The sequence below is a fragment of the Zasmidium cellare genome, assembly GCF_010093935.1.
Source record: "Zasmidium cellare ATCC 36951 unplaced genomic scaffold M409scaffold_21, whole genome shotgun sequence".
NCBI classification, from domain to species: Eukaryota; Fungi; Ascomycota; class Dothideomycetes; order Mycosphaerellales; family Mycosphaerellaceae; genus Zasmidium; species Zasmidium cellare.
Window position 1 is genome coordinate 532,090 of NW_022986965.1, and position 16,324 is coordinate 548,413.

Consider the following 16,324-nt stretch of genomic DNA (forward strand, 5'->3'; position numbering starts at 1 on the left):
CACGAGCCAAGTCTAGCTTCTCTGGCAAGGTCCTTCAACAGTATCGTAGCCCAAGCCCACCTGCGTCAGCGGCTAATCTCACTTCGCACCATTCTTATGCTGATGTGTGGGCGACGTATGAAGATCAGCGAATGCGGCTTCAGACCTGCACTCAAGTCGAGGCGGGATCAAATGCAGCTCTGATGGATATAAGACGGACGGCCTTGAGGAAATAGGCGATCATTCCAAAGCCACAACAGCAGACTCGGCTCTTCACACGATCATCACGGAGATGCAAAATGAATGCTTTGAGCAGGGGAAAGCTGTAAGAGCTTGCTCATTGAACAGCAATCGCCTTACGCTGGGGTCGATTCGGTGCGAAGATGCCATTCCTCGCCGAGGAACACTTTCCGTGAGCCGATCCATACTTGGGGCGATCCACAGCCACTGACACGTGCCCAGCATTCCAACCATAGACATACTGTCGTACTATTTTGACGAGCCTCAATTCGATCAGAACAAGCCTTTGTACATTGACGCCCTCGACCCAGAACGATTCTGGACGGCAGCGCAGTGCCACAAGGCGATTCGACAACTGGCTGCGGGTTTCAAAGCCGCAGGACTTTCCCAAGGCGATTGCGTGTCGATACACTCCTTCAATGATATTAATTACTCGGTTCTTGTGAACGGAATTGCAGGATTTGGTATGGCCCTTGGCGTCCTCCCAAGTGAATGCCCGCTTACCCAGAGCCACAGGTGGAGTGTATACGGGTACAAACCCAGCGTATCAGTACGATCTTCGCTCATGAATTTTCGATGCCTCTTGCTTAAACGTTGCAGGACATATGAACTGGTTCATCACCTGAAAGCATCCAAGGCTCGCCTAATAGTCGTCGCACCAGAGCTGCTGGATGCTATCACTGCTGCTGCGCAACGAGTGAAGATTTCAAATGATCGCATTCTAATTTTCGATGACCAGGGCCAGAAAGGATACAAGTCGTGGAGAAGTCTGTTCGACCATGGCGAAATTGACTGGCCACACTTTGACAACCTGGAGACTTCGAAGGACACTGTGCTTGCGCGGCTCTTTAGTAGCGGTACAACCGGTCTGCAACCTCTGTTGGAAAGACAATGATTGGTAGAACTAATGACTCAATGCAGGACTTCCAAAAGCTGCACAACTCAGCCATTACAACTTGATTGCCGAACACCGTCTATTCACAGAATGGAACCCTACAACCTGGGAACGAAGAAGGATTGTGATTCTGCCAATGTTCCACGCCGCCACAGCTCCACTGGCGCATTATGCTTCTCTCCGTTCGGGTGATGAATGCTACGTCGTGAAGAAGTTCGACCTCGAGACTTTCTTCAAAGTTGTGGAGAAGTACCAGATCACTGAAGGCGCCTTCGTTCCTCCGGTCATCCATGCTATCGTGAACTCGCCCCTGTCGAAGAAATACAGCTTGAAGTCCATTCGAATTGGTCATGCCGGTGCCGCTCCCGTCGATAAATGGTCTCAGTCGAAGCTCAAGGCCCTTATGGCACCCGATGCGCCTCTCACGCAGGTTTGGGGCATGACAGAAACGTCTTGTACTTGCTCTATGAGCCGGTATCCCTTGGACGATGCGACAGGCTCAGTTGGCAACATGCTGCCAAACATGGACTCCAAATTAGTTGACGAAGATGGCAACGATATCTCTGGATATGATCGTCGAGGCGAGCTTTGCGTCCGAGGGCCCCTCGTATGCCAGGGGTACTTCGATAATCCAGAAGCCAACGCCAGAGACTGGGACTCAGATGGCTTTTTCCATACCGGAGACATTGCTTATAGAGACGGGAAGTCCAAGCTATGGTACATAGTCGATCGGAAGAAGGTAAGTTGTGCAAGAGGCTTGCTCTACATCCAGCAATTTGACTGTTTTCAGGAGCTCATCAAGGTTCGGGCAAACCAAGTTAGTCCAAGCGAGTTGGAGGCCGTGCTGTTACAGCATCTCAAGATTGGAGACACCGCGGTCATCGGTATGCCATCCAAAGATTTTGGTGAAACCCCTCTCGCATATGTGGTAAAGAGGCCAGACGTCGAATTGACTGAAGCTGAGGTCAAGAAATATATTATCGAACGCCTGGCAAAGTACAAGCAACTAGGAGGCGTGGTATTCATAGACGCACTACCTAGGTCGGCGAGTGGCAAGCTTTTAAAGCGAATATTGCGGGAAGAGATGATGAAGACGGTCAATGCGGAGGCAAAGCCCCGATTGTAGAGTAAACGAAATCTCGACAAAACTCATACTTGAACCGATCTTCTTTCAGATGTGAACATCAGAAATTGTGCCCGACGAGTGCCTAGAAAGACCGACCATATCGAGGACATGGGGTCGCAGATCTGGATGATGAAGCCTTGTGGCTGTCGCGGCCAGCTTCCACGTAAGAAGAAGTCTCCGCACGACCGGCATCGAGCTCATACAACGGAAATAGGCGAGCAGGTACAGCTACTCCGCATTGTACGACGGAGTGTGACATCTTGCAAAACAAGTCAGGCGAAGAAAACGAAAAAGCGTTCTTACCGATCATCAAGGTGCTGAACATCAGACTCGAGATCAGACCTCAATGGCTCGTCCAACACTGAGTTTGCCGAAAGGCGATTCCATATGCGAGCTCTCCATCATCAATACCACCACTGAGATCACTGCTCCGCCTTCTTACCTGGTTCAGCCAGACATTCCCGGCCACGAATGGATGAATCTGCCGACCTACGCGTTTCACATAGTGCACAAGTCTACGAATACCCAGCTTGTGTTCGACCTAGGGGCTCGCAAAGACTGGTATAACTCGGTCCCTCATATCTTTGACTTGATCAATGGGCATGTGCCGGGATTGCGAGTTACCAAAGACACTCACGAGATCCTTTCCGACGGTGGAGTCGATATCAACGACATCAGTGCGGTAGTCCTTAGCCACTGGCATTTCGATCACTCCGGAGACACAGGTGCTCTGCCAAAATACATCAAGCTTTATGTTGGACCTGGATTTGAAGAGACATTCCTACCGGGATGGCCATCCCTGGAAAGCTCTCCCTTTCCCGAGTCCGCTTTTGCTGGCAGAGATGTCATCGAGGTACCATTCAGTGACGAACTCCGTATTGGCAAGTTCCAAGCCTGGGATTATTTCGGCGATGGTTCTTTGCACATATTGAACAGCCCTGGCCATGCCGTCGGACACATAGCAGCCCTGGTCAAAACGACTCCAGACACTGCCATCTTCCTCGGTGGCGATACATGTCACTTCACAGGTCAGCCACGCGTACAATTCCATCAGTCAATGCTGCGTTGTCACTCACTCCCCTCACAGGCTCAGTACGACCTTCCGAATTTCTACCCATGCCAGATCAAATTCCCTCCGTGACAGCCTTGGATCCATACTTGCCTAGGCCTTGTCCGTGTGCGGCCTTCACAATCCAAAGCCGTCTAAAGCCAAAGAGGTTTGAGGTCAATTCTTGTGAATTAATGTAGTGTGACTGACTCGTTCAGGTCCCCTTCTACAACGTGTCCACAGGCCAGGCTTCGTTTTATGCTGACCCCCCAACGGCCGAGAAATCGATATCAGCCTTGAAAGAATTCGATGCTGACCCCAACATCCTGCTTCTCATCGCTCACGACGTGGCGCCGTTGGACGCACTACCTTTCTTTCCGAACGCCAACCTGAACGACTGGAAGCAAAAGGGGTATAAAGAAGCGATGCATTGGGCTTTTGTGAACGAGTTACCCTACGAAGGTCAAGCAAGGAGGAAGCAATTGGTCGACGGCTTGTATCGAGATGGCAAAAAGCTCCGCAATCTGCAGTTCGAGCCTGCAGAGACTTGAAAGGCCTTCTCCATACCGGAGACAGTCATCAGCATAACCGTACCCGCAGAGACGCAACAAAGCCGTATATCCGAACTTGTTTCCGCACTATATCCTAAGACTTGTGAAAGCCTCTCCCCGCATTTCTAGAACACATCTCCATGGAAGTTGTGGAGGATCGGCATGTACCTGCATGAGCGCCGTGCAAACCCCGCGGTTTTTGCTGCGTGACAAGATGGTCGACGGAACGGGCGAGCTTCGATTGTGGTGGTGCCAGCTCAGATACCACGTCCTGATTCAATCTGACCACTCCGTAGTCACACCGGCATCATGTCTTCCGCCTCGTCAAAGTACAACCCGGCAGACTTCACGAAGCTGTACATCAACGGAGAGTACGTACCGGCCAAGTCTGGAAAGACATATGCCCTGAAGAACCCCAAGAACAACCAGGAAGTTGTCAATGCCGTTCCCATAGCTGGCGAAGAAGATGTTGAGATTGCGGTGCAAGCTGCTGAAGCGGCGTACGCTGGAGAATGGAGCAAATTCACCGCATTACAAAGAACAGAGTGCTTGCACCGACTCGCTGCGCTCATGGAAGAAGAGCTGATTCCTATACTGTCTCTGGACTCCCTTACATCCGGCAATCCAACATCGATAATACCCACAAGAGAAAAAACGTACATCAAGAACTGCATTCTCTACTTTTCGGGGTGGACAGACAAGCAGAAGGGAGACTTCTTTCCTGCTGATGATGGTACTCTATAACAAGTTGTGCATACTGCTGTTGTTGGGTCACTAACACATGCACGCAGGCTTCACCAAGATAGTTACTCACGAACCTCTTGGAGTGTGCGCCGCCGTGAACCCTTTCAACGCCCCTGTACCGACAATGATACTCAAGGTCATCCCAGCCTTGGCAACAGGCAATGTGATAATCGTCAAACCTTCTGAAAAGACACCACTTGGGAGCTTGGCTATCGCCCCTCTCTTCGAGAAGGCCGGGATTCCAAAGGGAGTTGTGCAGGTTGTTACCGGGGCTGGAGATGTTGGTGCACTCTTGGCGAGCCACATGCGAATACGCAAAATCAGCTTTACGGGGAGTATTCCAACGGGAAAGAAAATCCAAGAGGCGGCGGCGAAGAGCAACTTGAAACGAGTCACTCTTGAGCTTGGCGGGAAGAGTCCAGCGGTCATATTCGAGGATGCCAATCTGGACAACGCTTTAACATGGACTGTCAACGCCATCCTTGCTCGGTCAGGTCAAGTCTGTGTCGCTGCCACCCGCGTGTACATTCACTCTTCCATCTCGAAGGACTTCATCGACAAATACGTGGAGAGAATGAAGGCTGCCACCTCCGATATTGGAGATCCACAGGACAGCAGCGTCAAGATCGGACCGTTGGTCGACGAAGGCCAGTTTGAGAGAGTTCGTGGAGTGATCGAACGCGGTAAGAAAGAGGCAGAACTTGTGGTTGGTGGTGTCCAGCACGGTGATACTGGATGCTACATGGAGCCAACTGTGTTCCTCAACCCAAACGCAGATGCCGAGATCTACAAGAACGAAATCTTCGGACCTGTAGCGGTGATCAAGACCTTTGAAACCGAGGACGAGGTGCTCAAGTTGGCGAACGATACGGAGTACGGCCTAATGAGCGGTGTTTTCACCAAGGATATCAGTCGCGCACTCCGTGTGTCTAAAAGGCTTGATACGGGTGTTGTAGGAATCAACTGCGTTAGCTATGTACGTTACCTGCTGCCGTTGGTGAGACTGCGACTGACCAGAATAGATGAATATGCAAGTACCATTTGGAGGACGAAAGCAATCTGGTATCGGTCGAGAGTTTGGAGAATACGTATGTCGCGATTGACGTTTAGTGCTTTCTATCACTCGGTCTGACTCTCCCCTAGGCTTTGCGTGCGTACACTGAACCCAAGACGGTTCTCATCAAGTGAGCTTGCCCATTGAACAACTCAAAGACATCACACTGACATGATCGCCACCAGTATGAACGCTTAGATTAGATGTTGCAAATTGTAGTTCATCGCAATACAGCTCATGGATAAAATGAGCGCACAGGCTACTTTCCGTGACAGCCTTGCGCAGCCCTTAGCTCAAACTCAAAGTGAGGCTGCACACGAAGTTCACGCCGGAGAGCAATAGCCTTTTGCAGCTCGATTTTGTCAAATCGACCCCTTCGATATCTCCAAGGCACAGATCGCCTCTGTGATCCATATCAATGTGATCAACACAGACACGTGATAGAAACAATTTAGAGTTCATTCTAAGACGGTTCGTGGCGCTCTACTGCGTCGACCCCACATGGAGCCTTTGAGCTTACCCAGTGCCTTCTACAAAGCGTCACTCCGCTGGCCCGCCCCCCGTTCGTTTTCATGTCCGGATCCCCCTCTATCTGCAGGTCCGGTCCCTGTCATTGTGCCATCTTGAGAGCTGTTTACCGCTGCAAAGCCAGTAACGGATTCGTTTATAGAGGACAACGAGCCTCCATCAGTCATCTTCCATAGACCATGCGACAGAAGTCGATGAGGAAGCGGCCAGACGGCGTAGTCGCAAGGGCAAGCGCAACAAGCCCACTCTGAATTGTAAGCACCGCCCATCATACGTTCGCGATGTTCTGCTGACGGTTCCAGGTGGTGAATGTGTGAGCCGTAAAGTGAGATGTGATCGGGCACGTCCGACTTGTCTCTCATGGTAAGCTCGAAACTTGCGTATCCTAGACCGTGTCTCTGTCTTGAACAGGCTTTGACGGAGCGCAGCCTACGTCGCCAGACTACTTGTCGTTACACGCACGTAGCAGACATCCTCGCCGCCACCGGAGGATATCGCCCGCGCAAGCGTTCCCAACCGACCAACCAGTCTAGCAGCCATCATGCCATGCCGCCGCCTGTAATGGAGACCTTTGACACCGACCTCTTCACTCAGTTCCTGAATGGAACCGACCTCGACATCCCGTCCGCCCACAGCCCGACTGAGGACAAGTTCTCGCCATCTTCCAGTCGACCCTCAACGGGGAAGCATGAACGATTCACTCTATTCCCGCACTACGAAAATAAACAACACCCGTTTGGAAACTACTGGACCTGTATCGGTGGCTTGTCTGAGGTTGTGGGTGTTCTACCGAGTAAAAGCCAAGCAGACCTCCTCGTGGAGAAGTACTTCAACGCCGTCGACCCCCTATATCCAGTCATCTTTAGACCCCAGTTCACCGCCGACTACGAGCTCTTCTGGGCGAAGTCCCTCGATGAGAGGTGCGAGAGCGATGCGGCCTTCATCGCACTCATGTTCATCGTATTCGCCTGTGGTACTCAACACGTCGACAACGTCCCTCCGGATGAAAGAGTCCAAATGAGCCAATTTTACGTTAGTGCGTCGCATCAATCCTTGTGCTTATTTTCGTACCTCAACCGATGTTCCTTATCGACTATGCAAACCATGGTCATGATCACGTACTATCTGATCAGCAACAACCACATCTCAGACGCCTGGACTTTCTCGGGGATGACTCAACGACAAGCTTACGGTCTTGGTCTGAATCGGAACCCAGATGTCGTCAGGCCTGACGACTCCTTTCTACAGAGACAGCAATGCTGCAGGCTATGGCAAGCCACCATGTTCCAAGACACAAGCTTGTCCTTGTACTGCGAGATGCCTCCCGGGACAACCTTCCACGACATCGATCCGACATGCTTGCGATGCCATGAATTAATTCCAGGCCTAAGTCAACACGATTCTCCAGAGACATCGTCGCCCTTGACTGACTTATCGACCAACTCTGTCGATGACGAATCACGAGTCAACGACGTCAATTTCCTCCGCGCAATGTGGGAGTACGCATCATGGTGCCAAAACAAAATATGCATACCAAGGGCTCTTCATCGAGGACTCTGCACGGATGCCGCTCACAAAGCGCAACTGATCTCAGAGTTCCGATCCATGTACTCGAATTGGAGCCCGCCATTCAACTCGTACAGCGAAAGTCGGTTCGGCGGCCAAGATACACGTCTATTGCGGCAAATCATCTCGGTCTCCAGCAACTTCTACTGGGTTCTTATGTGTCTCTACATGGACAAAGACGAGGCAGCCGGCTATGAATCCGACATCTATGGGGCTTTGGAAGCTGCTCACGAAGGCTTGTCTGCGTTCTTCGTCCTTGTGCGTTATGTTCCTTCACAAGCTGATACTTGGTGCGCTCATCACACGCGAGCGTACGAACATGCGGTAAGTATCCTTTCAAATCACAAAGGATATCATGCTGACTATGTGAGCAGACGACGGTAGCAAATATCCTTGCCACCCACGGCTTGAACCGCGATGCTCGACTACTGCTTGCAAAATCTGACCTTGAACGATATCTCGATATCTTGCTACGAGCGCGTGGGGCATCGGACTATGAACCGATACGAAAGAAGCGGATAGCGGAGATTGAAGCCTTGCGTGCGTCTATTAAAGACTTGTAAATCGACAGTCGATCAATGCAAAAGTTTAACCGTATCCTCGTCACAGAGATTACATTTTCGTCGCAGCGCAGCGATTCAGACTCATGCTCCACCGGATCGATGACAGCAGGTCGTGGACCAACCCACGTTATGTCGAGCTAAGCGATTCTTCTGATCTCATCTTCCGACTCTGATCAGCAATGAACGAGTTCAAGCTTTGGCAAAGGACAATGAGCTCCTGCCGGAGCCTGATCAAAGTCAATTCAAGTCCTTTAACTTGGTCAGACTCCACGACCCGAATGCAAAGTTGCTGGTACGTAGTGCACTTGACGAACTGGACATTTCGGCTCAAGTGTTTCGAAGCCACTGCAGGCCGGCAGATGTGTTCACCATCACCACAAGTCATCGCAGCAGCACATCGGCAGTCATGCTGCGCTTAGACTTGATGAATGAGCTTCAAAAGATTCAAGACCAAAATGAAAACACCACTTGCATCTGAGGCCACGTTTACCGTGTAGAATACATCTCCTTTACCTTGCATACTCGAGAACTGTAGCAATACCAATACAATCTCTCGCAAGCCATCACCCTCATCATCACATCCCCTCCGTACTAGTGATACATCCCCATATCTCATACATTAGCAAAAGAACCTCATGCTCTCCTCATGCACCTCCATTCGCAGCCCCAGCCGTAGCATCCGCCTGATAAAGATGCGTAAACACTCCAAACCGATCATCGTCCTCCACCAACCACTGCAAATCCTCCTGCTCAGGCGGTAAGCTCTTCATCAGCCCTTGTCCCGGGCGAGGATAGTTTGGTGGGTGGACTTCAGGGCCGTAGTTTGCGTCGTCTGCGACAGGTGGGTGGGCGTGTTGGGGCTGGAGGGGTGGTGGCGCTGAGATAACAGGTTGTTGAGGAGCAGCCGCATCTGAAGTCGGTGCTGTATGTGAGTGTCCGTTCGTCATAGAGTTTGCGATCTTGTTCTTGAAGGCCGGCTCGAAGACTGGGAGGTCCGGCTGGAGAGTCGTGGCTTTCGTCATGAGCGTGACGAGCATGCCCTGCGTTAGGCTGGAGAAGTACTTCTGGCGCTGAGTCACACCATAATCAGTTCAACTCACTCAACTCGAAGATGCCCAGGAACTCACCTCCTCTGCAGAAGCATTCGGCACACTCACAAACCCAGCCACCTCAGCCTCAGGAACAGGAACGATTCTATCGCTCTCGCACTGACTGCAATACCACTCCTTATCAACCTGATCAATGACCGCCTGATCAATCGGCGGCTTGTGACAGTACCGATGATATGGCGTATTGCACCCATCGCAGAAAACAATCATGTTGCTGGCAGGACTAGTACCACGCAGACAAGACTTGCAGACGGCGTTCTCTGGGTTGCGTCGATTGTAAGGACGCTTACGCTTGTTCGTCGTCGGTGACTGTGGAGGCGGTGGCACAAAACTCGAAGGCTTTTGGATCGATCGGCCGGACTTGGTCATGGTGGCGATGGGAGTCACCTCGTCGCTAGAGTCGGACGCACCATCATCCTCGTCATCCCTCTTACGCTTACCGCTCCTGCCAGTACCACGACCTCTCCCTCTCGGCCTCCCGCCTCTCCCCCTCGGTCGTCCAGACCCAGGCGTACTCAAAGCACCCTCCTCAATCTTAACACCATCCTCATCCTCCCCAGCAAAACTCGCCCTCTTCCCACCCCTCCCTCGCCCCCTCCCACGGCCCCCGCCCCTCGCAGGCACAATCGCAAACTGCTCCGAAGTAACCATATCCTTCATAACCGCCTCCCTCGCAGCCTCCCAAGGCGGCGTCCCAGCCTTCGCAGCGCTCGCCGCGTTCTCATTGATTCTCCGCACGAGTTCCTCCGTCTGCGCTGAAGGCTGTCGTGTAGGCTCCGGTGGTTGTGTTGCTGATGCTCCGACCACAATGGTATCTGGCTCGGCTGCGTCCGTGGTCGGGGCGTCTGAGAGCACGGAGCTGCTGGGCGGGGCAGCTGGTGCACCTTCCAGGTCCTGGGCGTCATTGGTAGGCTCGGGTGCCGGCGCTGTTGTGAACTCTGCTAGTGGTTCGTCCATTGGGTCTCATGAGTGCGTTTTGGAAGAGAATTGTGTTGTTGTGCGTATGAGGTGAGGTCGGAGTTGAGACGAGACGATCGCCGCTACTGAGATGCCGTTGCCGATCGCTTGGGCGGAGGCAGCTGCGGCCGAGGATGGTGCCAAGCTTTGACGAGTCGCGTAGATAAAGCGATTGTAGGAACAAAGAGATACTCATCTTCGCACGATATACTTCATACACCTCTCTCCAAAACGTGGGTATCAAACGCTATGTAGTCCCAGAACACCACAATCAAAGAAAGCTCGGAACGATCGTACAAGACCTCATACATCCTTCTTCTCCTCCTCTACAACGCTCTTCTTCCGGGCACAAACGTCCACCCATCCCTCTCCTCTCATCATGCTCGCCAGCTTACGATTGAGTCCTCCAACAACAGCCTCCGACCGCCCTTCATAGACAAAGTTGATAACCGCCAAACTCATCACAAAGACAAGTACATCGCCATTCTTCAAACCCCTCCACCAGCGTCTCTTCTTGCCCACTTTGTAAAGCGAGTCGACAGATAGTCTGAAACTGTACATGAAGTTGTCTCTTTCTTCGCTTCTTGCAACGTAAGCCCAGAGACCACCGAGCATACCTCCGAGGAACCATCTCTGCGTTGGAAGCATGCTGCGAGGGAGGGTATTGTTGAACAAGCAGATCGAGCCCCAGGATGTGCCAATGGCGCCTGTGATGAAGATCGAAGCTTTGAGAATGCGCTTCGACACACGGTTTACGAAGGGCGAGGGATCCTTCAGGAGAGATTTGTACGCCAGCAGGGCGAAACCGCCGTAGACGAGCGTGAAGAACTTCAAGATTGGCGGGAACGCGGCGAGCCAGTATTTGAGGTACGTCCTTGCGCAACTGGGATCGTGCGGGTGGAGAAAGGCGCAAGAAGTGTACTTGGTCCCGGGATGCGCGCTGCTCGAAAGAGGCGTCATCTTCTGGATCGCTCGTCCTTTGGGCAGAGTATTCTTGTTCCCAGGAAACAGTATCGGCGAGACAAACGTCGGCCAACGCAACTTGCTCAGCTCAGCCAGAGCATCCACGATGTCAAAAGTCCCAGGCCAGGCCTTCGTCGATGGGTAGTCCTTCGGTCGAAACTGGATATACTCCGGACTGCGCTGCAAGATGAACTTGCCATAGCTCTCCGGGAAACACTCGCGATCAAACACAAACGCGTGCAGCAACTGCCCACAAGCCAACGGCATGATCAACCAGCTCCCAAACCACCACGGCCGATCCTTCTTCTCTTTACCCCAGATATACCCCTCCGCCGCAAGGTAATTATACCCAAACTCCAGCCCCTTCGAAAACACATATATCGCAATCGTCATCCGCAACTGATCCGCCGGACTCACGCCCAGAAAGAACCCCGCCAAACTCGCCCCAACCGCAGGCGTATACCGACTCGTCAACGCCTTCGTCACGCCCGGATTCCTCCTCCTAAACGGCTTCGCCGACTCCTCCAGCAGACTCGTCCTCAAGCGAATGAAGAACCGATGCAACAACCGATGCGCCAACAACATCAACGCAAAACTCCCTGCGATCCTCGTATTCTTGTACTTCACACCACCCACCACCTCCTTGACCTCCCCCTTTCCCTTCTCTAACCTCCTCATCACCCCCTCGAGCCCCTTCAACCCCACCAACAAACCCACAAACACCCGCAAACTCGCGCGCACCGCGGAGACATTGTAATCGCCGGATTCCGAGGTGCTCTTCGTGATTTTATCAAAGCGCGGCGGGGAGGGCGTTTGTTTCTGTACGCGTCGGGGCGCTTTGGAGATGAGGTAGGCGTGGAGGAGTTCGTACTCGCGCGGAGAGAGGGTGTAGCGCAGGGCGGTGCGGGTTATGGGGTCGATGGGCTTTTTGAGGCTGCTCCCCGAGGAGCCGGCGGAGGATGATGGCGAGGACATCGCTTAGGGCATCGATGGTATTAGGAGACGAACGGTGATTTTTGTTCTCGGTTTATCGCATCGTGTTTTTGTTTGGGGTATAAGATGGGGAGAGTGTGGAGATAGGGCTGGGATGAGGTGGTTGGAACTGGGAAGCTGCTCCGCAACGCCGAGGCTCCTTGCAAATGATCGTGCTCGTGATCGGCCGTCAACAAATCAACATGCACTGATTCCTTCGTCTGACACGTGACAGGAAACGAAACAATACAGCAGACCTTGCGGCTTTTCTAGTTAGATATCTGGACTCCTATCTCTTTCTGCATTGACTCGGCGAATTCGGGGTATTTCACTCAATCATCCATTCATTTCATCTCGCTTCGTCGCCTGTTGAATTGGCCTTCATCAATCATCCCGTCACTGTCGAGAAGTTGATATCCTCTGCGCTCAGACACATTATGCGGTACTTGGAGATAAAGTCGTCTCTTGGGATGTAACCACCACACATTCGTCTCTTGCCTGTGAAAGCAGCTCGTCCGTGCAAGACTCGCCAATTATCAAAAAGCAGCGTCTGGCCAGGCTCTAGCTGGAACCAGTACTGGTTCTTGGGATCATTGAGGATTTTGTCGAATTTGCCCGCAGCGTCGTACCATTGATCCAGTGCATCATAGTCAGCGGCGACGCCAGCACGGTCGGCGTTGTTCCAGCGGACTTGAGTGAGATAGCCCAGTTCTGGGTCGTGGGAGAGCGTTGGGAAGGCTTGCGAGGGTTGGATGCTGATCCCGTCGTTTCCACTGGCGTGAGCGTAGACGCCTGTCTCGCTGAGGGTGAGGTACGCTTCGCGATCTTCGACGTAGAGTTGGACTGCTGCGCCAAAGCCATCAACGAGGGAACTTTCGCCTCCGGTGCCTTCCGTGTGTGAGAGCATGTGTAAGGCTTGGAGTCCTGCAGGTTCGGTGAAGTAGGTGTTGTCAGTATGAGGCTCTAGTGCTTCGCTTGTATAAGCTGTGTCTTTTGAAGAGAGGTCGGCAGTAAAGTCGTAGAAGGCGCCTGAGAGAAGGTCAGCTCCCCATGCATATCTGACTGTGCACGGAGATCATACCGTAGTGAGTGTTTCGTATCGGTCCAATGGATTCAAGAAGCTGTTCAGTAGCCTGAGGCGTAGCAGGCATATTCTCAACCACACAGAATCCCCATGTTCGCTGGCACCCAATTAGCAAATTAGTGAGCTGACTTGAGATAACAATACACTCACAATCTTATGCAACAGCGAGGCCATCCCAGCTTTGTGGACCATTGCCGAGTACGGTACAGCAGGAGGTGCCCTTGCAATGTCTGCGTCCCATATGGATATCCTGCAAAGGGTCAGTCGGCTTGGGCGTGACAAAACAGGCATGCTGAGAGCGTACGGTGCAATGCCAAATCGAGCCTGTGTCATCTTGTACCCTCTCCGTTTGAGAATTGACGCAACTGGGTACTTGCTCTTGTGGCCGTCGCCGACTGCATAGACTGGTCAGTACCAGTTGCACTTTCGATTGATGAGCAGCTCACAAGTGACGGTGATGTAGTCGCCGGCAATCTCGCAGTTGGCGATGTCGGTATTGATATCTCCCTAGGCACCTATCAGATCCCGAGCGTGGATTCGTTATATCGAGCTTACCCTGAAGACATTGATCTGCCGCTGGGCAGTATCGTGATTTCGGCTGTCGGAGCAATTATCCCTGGCTTGTCAGATCGAATGGACTGAAGGCACGATTTGCGATCTACCTTAACCACCGTCCAGGCCTAGATAGGGTCAGCAGGCCGTATTGGAACCATCACTTTCGAACTCACACTTTCGTAGAATGATTCTCAGCTTCATCGTATACTTTCAGCTCTCCATTCTCGAACAGAAGGGACAAAGGAGGCACGCCTTCGCCTTCGAATCTCGGGATAGGATGCTGCAGAACCATCAATTTGAGACCAAGCTACAGATGTCGAGGGTTGACCAACAGAACGATATCTCGCATTCAACAGATGGTCCGGCTTCGCAGAAGCCTTGAATGCCTTGGGTGAACCACCTAATCGATCGAAAGGCGTGTCTTGGCCAAGTCGGTTGTTAGACGAGGGCAGAGGTTCTGCTCTTCGAGATGTTGTTGCAAGACATCGAGCCGCGGGTTTTGGCCGTAGTTGTCTGTACACTCGACCAGATGGGACGGCAGTCCTCAGGCATCGTAAGCCGAGGTCGTGGCTGGGAGCGGTCAGACGAAGCATTGATGACTCTGGGGGTGACCATACCGCAGGACGTCTCGAAGGGCGGCATGTACAGGAATCATAGCTTTTTGTGTCACCGATATACCATACCAGCTAAAGAATTGGGCCTGGACGGGATATTTTGTAGGTGAATGTCTGGGTGAGAGCGGCTTTGACATGTGAAGCAGCCGTTGTGGCAGCTCCGCCGAATGCAGTCGCGGAGCTTGCCAAAAGTTCTGGCAAGCGCCTATTCATAACGTACACGGTTCTGTTCGAAATGGCTTCGCCCATAGCTAACATACACTGTTGAGTTATGGGCTTTTTGCACTTCCACGATCGTGCTCGCATCGTATCGCTTATCTTCGCCGTACGTAATGCGGTGAGCCGAATCTGACACCACACGCCGCTATTCTGGAAAATCCAGCTTGTGTCCGGTTGGCCGTCAACCACAGCCTTGCACGCCGCCGGATCTGTTATGGAAACGTAGGAATCACGATATCATCTTCCGGCGGCCGAGTATAAAGATCAAGCTCATTCTCCGTTGTCCTCGAACGGCCCCACTCCCTGATCCTCTCGAAGTTGCTGCAATGAGACATCAGAGCGGTCCATCGTTGACGGTGACAGTGGCACGGGAGACGGCGTGACGTGACTTACCGACAGGTATGCGGTACCGTCAAGAAGCCCCGATTGAAAGCCTTCCTGCTATCTGACGGCTGGTCCCAGTGCCACACGACCGTGCTGACGTCCGAATGGCACATGATGGAATTGCGGAGGGAGTTCAAGCAATGATTGATGTGTTGGGCATCGATGTGAATGTGGCTTGCTTGCTTGGGAGACTCGTTTCGAAAGCGAGCCTTCTCTTCAACGGTGAGGCGATGCCAGGACTCGTTCTTCATGCCGTAGTACGGCTGTAGACCTTGTCGCAGGGCGTTGAGGCAGTGGACTGTGCAGCATTAGCGATCAGCATGTTCATTGGTTGTTGTCTGCACATGCGTTGATGAAACACATCCAGTTGGACCGTATATTCAGGGTGGCCTGGCGAAAGCCTTGTGGTGTAATTTGTGAGCTTGGACGCTTCGTTCTTTGAGATAGCACTCATCCCAACTATCGGGTCCCATCAGTAGGAGCTGCCAGCCATGGAGAAGAGCATTCCATACAATTGTATAAATCACTCCATGCCTGGTCGACAGTATCAGGATGTCGAAATTCGAGCGGGGCGTCTTCGAGGTTTTGCTCAAAGACCCTGACTTTGTACTCGACTTCGTTTTGCGCGGGCGAATATGTCATCTGCGAGGGGAACAGTTTTGGCTGACGGAATCTGTCGTGACCCCAGGAAGTGGTTTTGACAATGTAGAACATGAGTGCACCCGAGATGCACCATGGTACCACGACAATCAGGGCCCAGAGCCATGTGCGTATTGGCGCCAGACAGTATGGACGATTTCGCTGATGTCTTTCCGTATAAGGCCAAGGCGAGAGCGTCGAGGCTGAATCCTGGTCTTCTGGTGTCTCGAAATGGGGATCGAGCAAAGCATGCCCGCTGTCTTTCTCCATGCTCTGTTCGTCTTTCCAGGGCAATGTTCTGATGTTGACTGCTTGGTCTGACCAAGAATTGAAACTCAGTCGAAGAAGTCAAGCGCTGGATGGCAGCTCGCCGGCAAGAGCCCTACCTAGCTTTCGAGGTGGCCAATGCCACCTGAACGAGAAGCATGTACGATCACGGTGGGTAACACTGGATGCATATCAGCTGGATGTCACCTTCCTTCGATGGCAATTCTCGGGCTACTATACCACAAGAGGCCAAGGGGTCGCGCTTGA

The 16,324-nt window shown here is 52.4% G+C and overlaps 7 protein-coding genes across 7 annotated transcripts; 4 read left to right on the forward strand and 3 right to left on the reverse strand.

The window, feature by feature from the left end:
* Positions 1–278: 278 nt before the first annotated feature.
* Positions 279–2,240, forward strand: M409DRAFT_67128 (uncharacterized protein; the record flags this gene model as incomplete). Its single annotated transcript, XM_033817272.1, has 6 exons — positions 279–304; positions 442–683; positions 736–769; positions 820–1,085; positions 1,141–1,853; positions 1,905–2,240. 6 exons carry the CDS (start codon positions 279–281, stop codon positions 2,238–2,240), a joined length of 1,617 nt encoding a protein of 538 aa, XP_033666690.1.
* A 346-nt stretch (positions 2,241–2,586) lies between these two features.
* M409DRAFT_24089 (uncharacterized protein) lies at positions 2,587–3,839 on the forward strand (the record flags this gene model as incomplete). Its single annotated transcript, XM_033807080.1, has 3 exons — positions 2,587–3,268; positions 3,328–3,464; positions 3,507–3,839. 3 exons carry the CDS (start codon positions 2,587–2,589, stop codon positions 3,837–3,839), a joined length of 1,152 nt encoding a protein of 383 aa, XP_033666691.1.
* A 309-nt stretch (positions 3,840–4,148) lies between these two features.
* On the forward strand, positions 4,149–5,835 carry M409DRAFT_24090 (uncharacterized protein; the record flags this gene model as incomplete). The annotated part of the gene is made up of 5 exons (XM_033807081.1): positions 4,149–4,572; positions 4,631–5,559; positions 5,606–5,671; positions 5,727–5,767; positions 5,823–5,835. The coding sequence occupies 5 exons, from the start codon at positions 4,149–4,151 to the stop codon at positions 5,833–5,835; spliced, it is 1,473 nt and encodes a 490-aa protein (XP_033666692.1).
* An 876-nt stretch (positions 5,836–6,711) lies between these two features.
* Positions 6,712–8,294, forward strand: M409DRAFT_24091 (uncharacterized protein; the record flags this gene model as incomplete). Its single annotated transcript, XM_033807082.1, has 2 exons — positions 6,712–8,055; positions 8,106–8,294. The coding sequence occupies 2 exons, from the start codon at positions 6,712–6,714 to the stop codon at positions 8,292–8,294; spliced, it is 1,533 nt and encodes a 510-aa protein (XP_033666693.1).
* A 644-nt stretch (positions 8,295–8,938) lies between these two features.
* M409DRAFT_24092 (uncharacterized protein) lies at positions 8,939–10,360 on the reverse strand (the record flags this gene model as incomplete). Its single annotated transcript, XM_033807083.1, has 2 exons — positions 8,939–9,364; positions 9,422–10,360. The coding sequence occupies 2 exons, from the start codon at positions 10,358–10,360 to the stop codon at positions 8,939–8,941; spliced, it is 1,365 nt and encodes a 454-aa protein (XP_033666694.1).
* A 303-nt stretch (positions 10,361–10,663) lies between these two features.
* M409DRAFT_24093 (uncharacterized protein) lies at positions 10,664–12,298 on the reverse strand (the record flags this gene model as incomplete). Its single annotated transcript, XM_033807084.1, has 1 exon — positions 10,664–12,298. The coding sequence occupies one exon, from the start codon at positions 12,296–12,298 to the stop codon at positions 10,664–10,666; it is 1,635 nt and encodes a 544-aa protein (XP_033666695.1).
* Positions 12,299–12,683: 385 nt separating this feature from the next.
* Positions 12,684–14,685, reverse strand: M409DRAFT_67133 (uncharacterized protein; the record flags this gene model as incomplete). The annotated part of the gene is made up of 10 exons (XM_033817273.1): positions 12,684–13,324; positions 13,377–13,476; positions 13,530–13,629; positions 13,684–13,774; positions 13,826–13,886; positions 13,935–13,995; positions 14,042–14,059; positions 14,108–14,214; positions 14,267–14,396; positions 14,552–14,685. The coding sequence occupies 10 exons, from the start codon at positions 14,683–14,685 to the stop codon at positions 12,684–12,686; spliced, it is 1,443 nt and encodes a 480-aa protein (XP_033666696.1).
* Between the last annotated feature and the right edge of the window lie 1,639 nt (positions 14,686–16,324).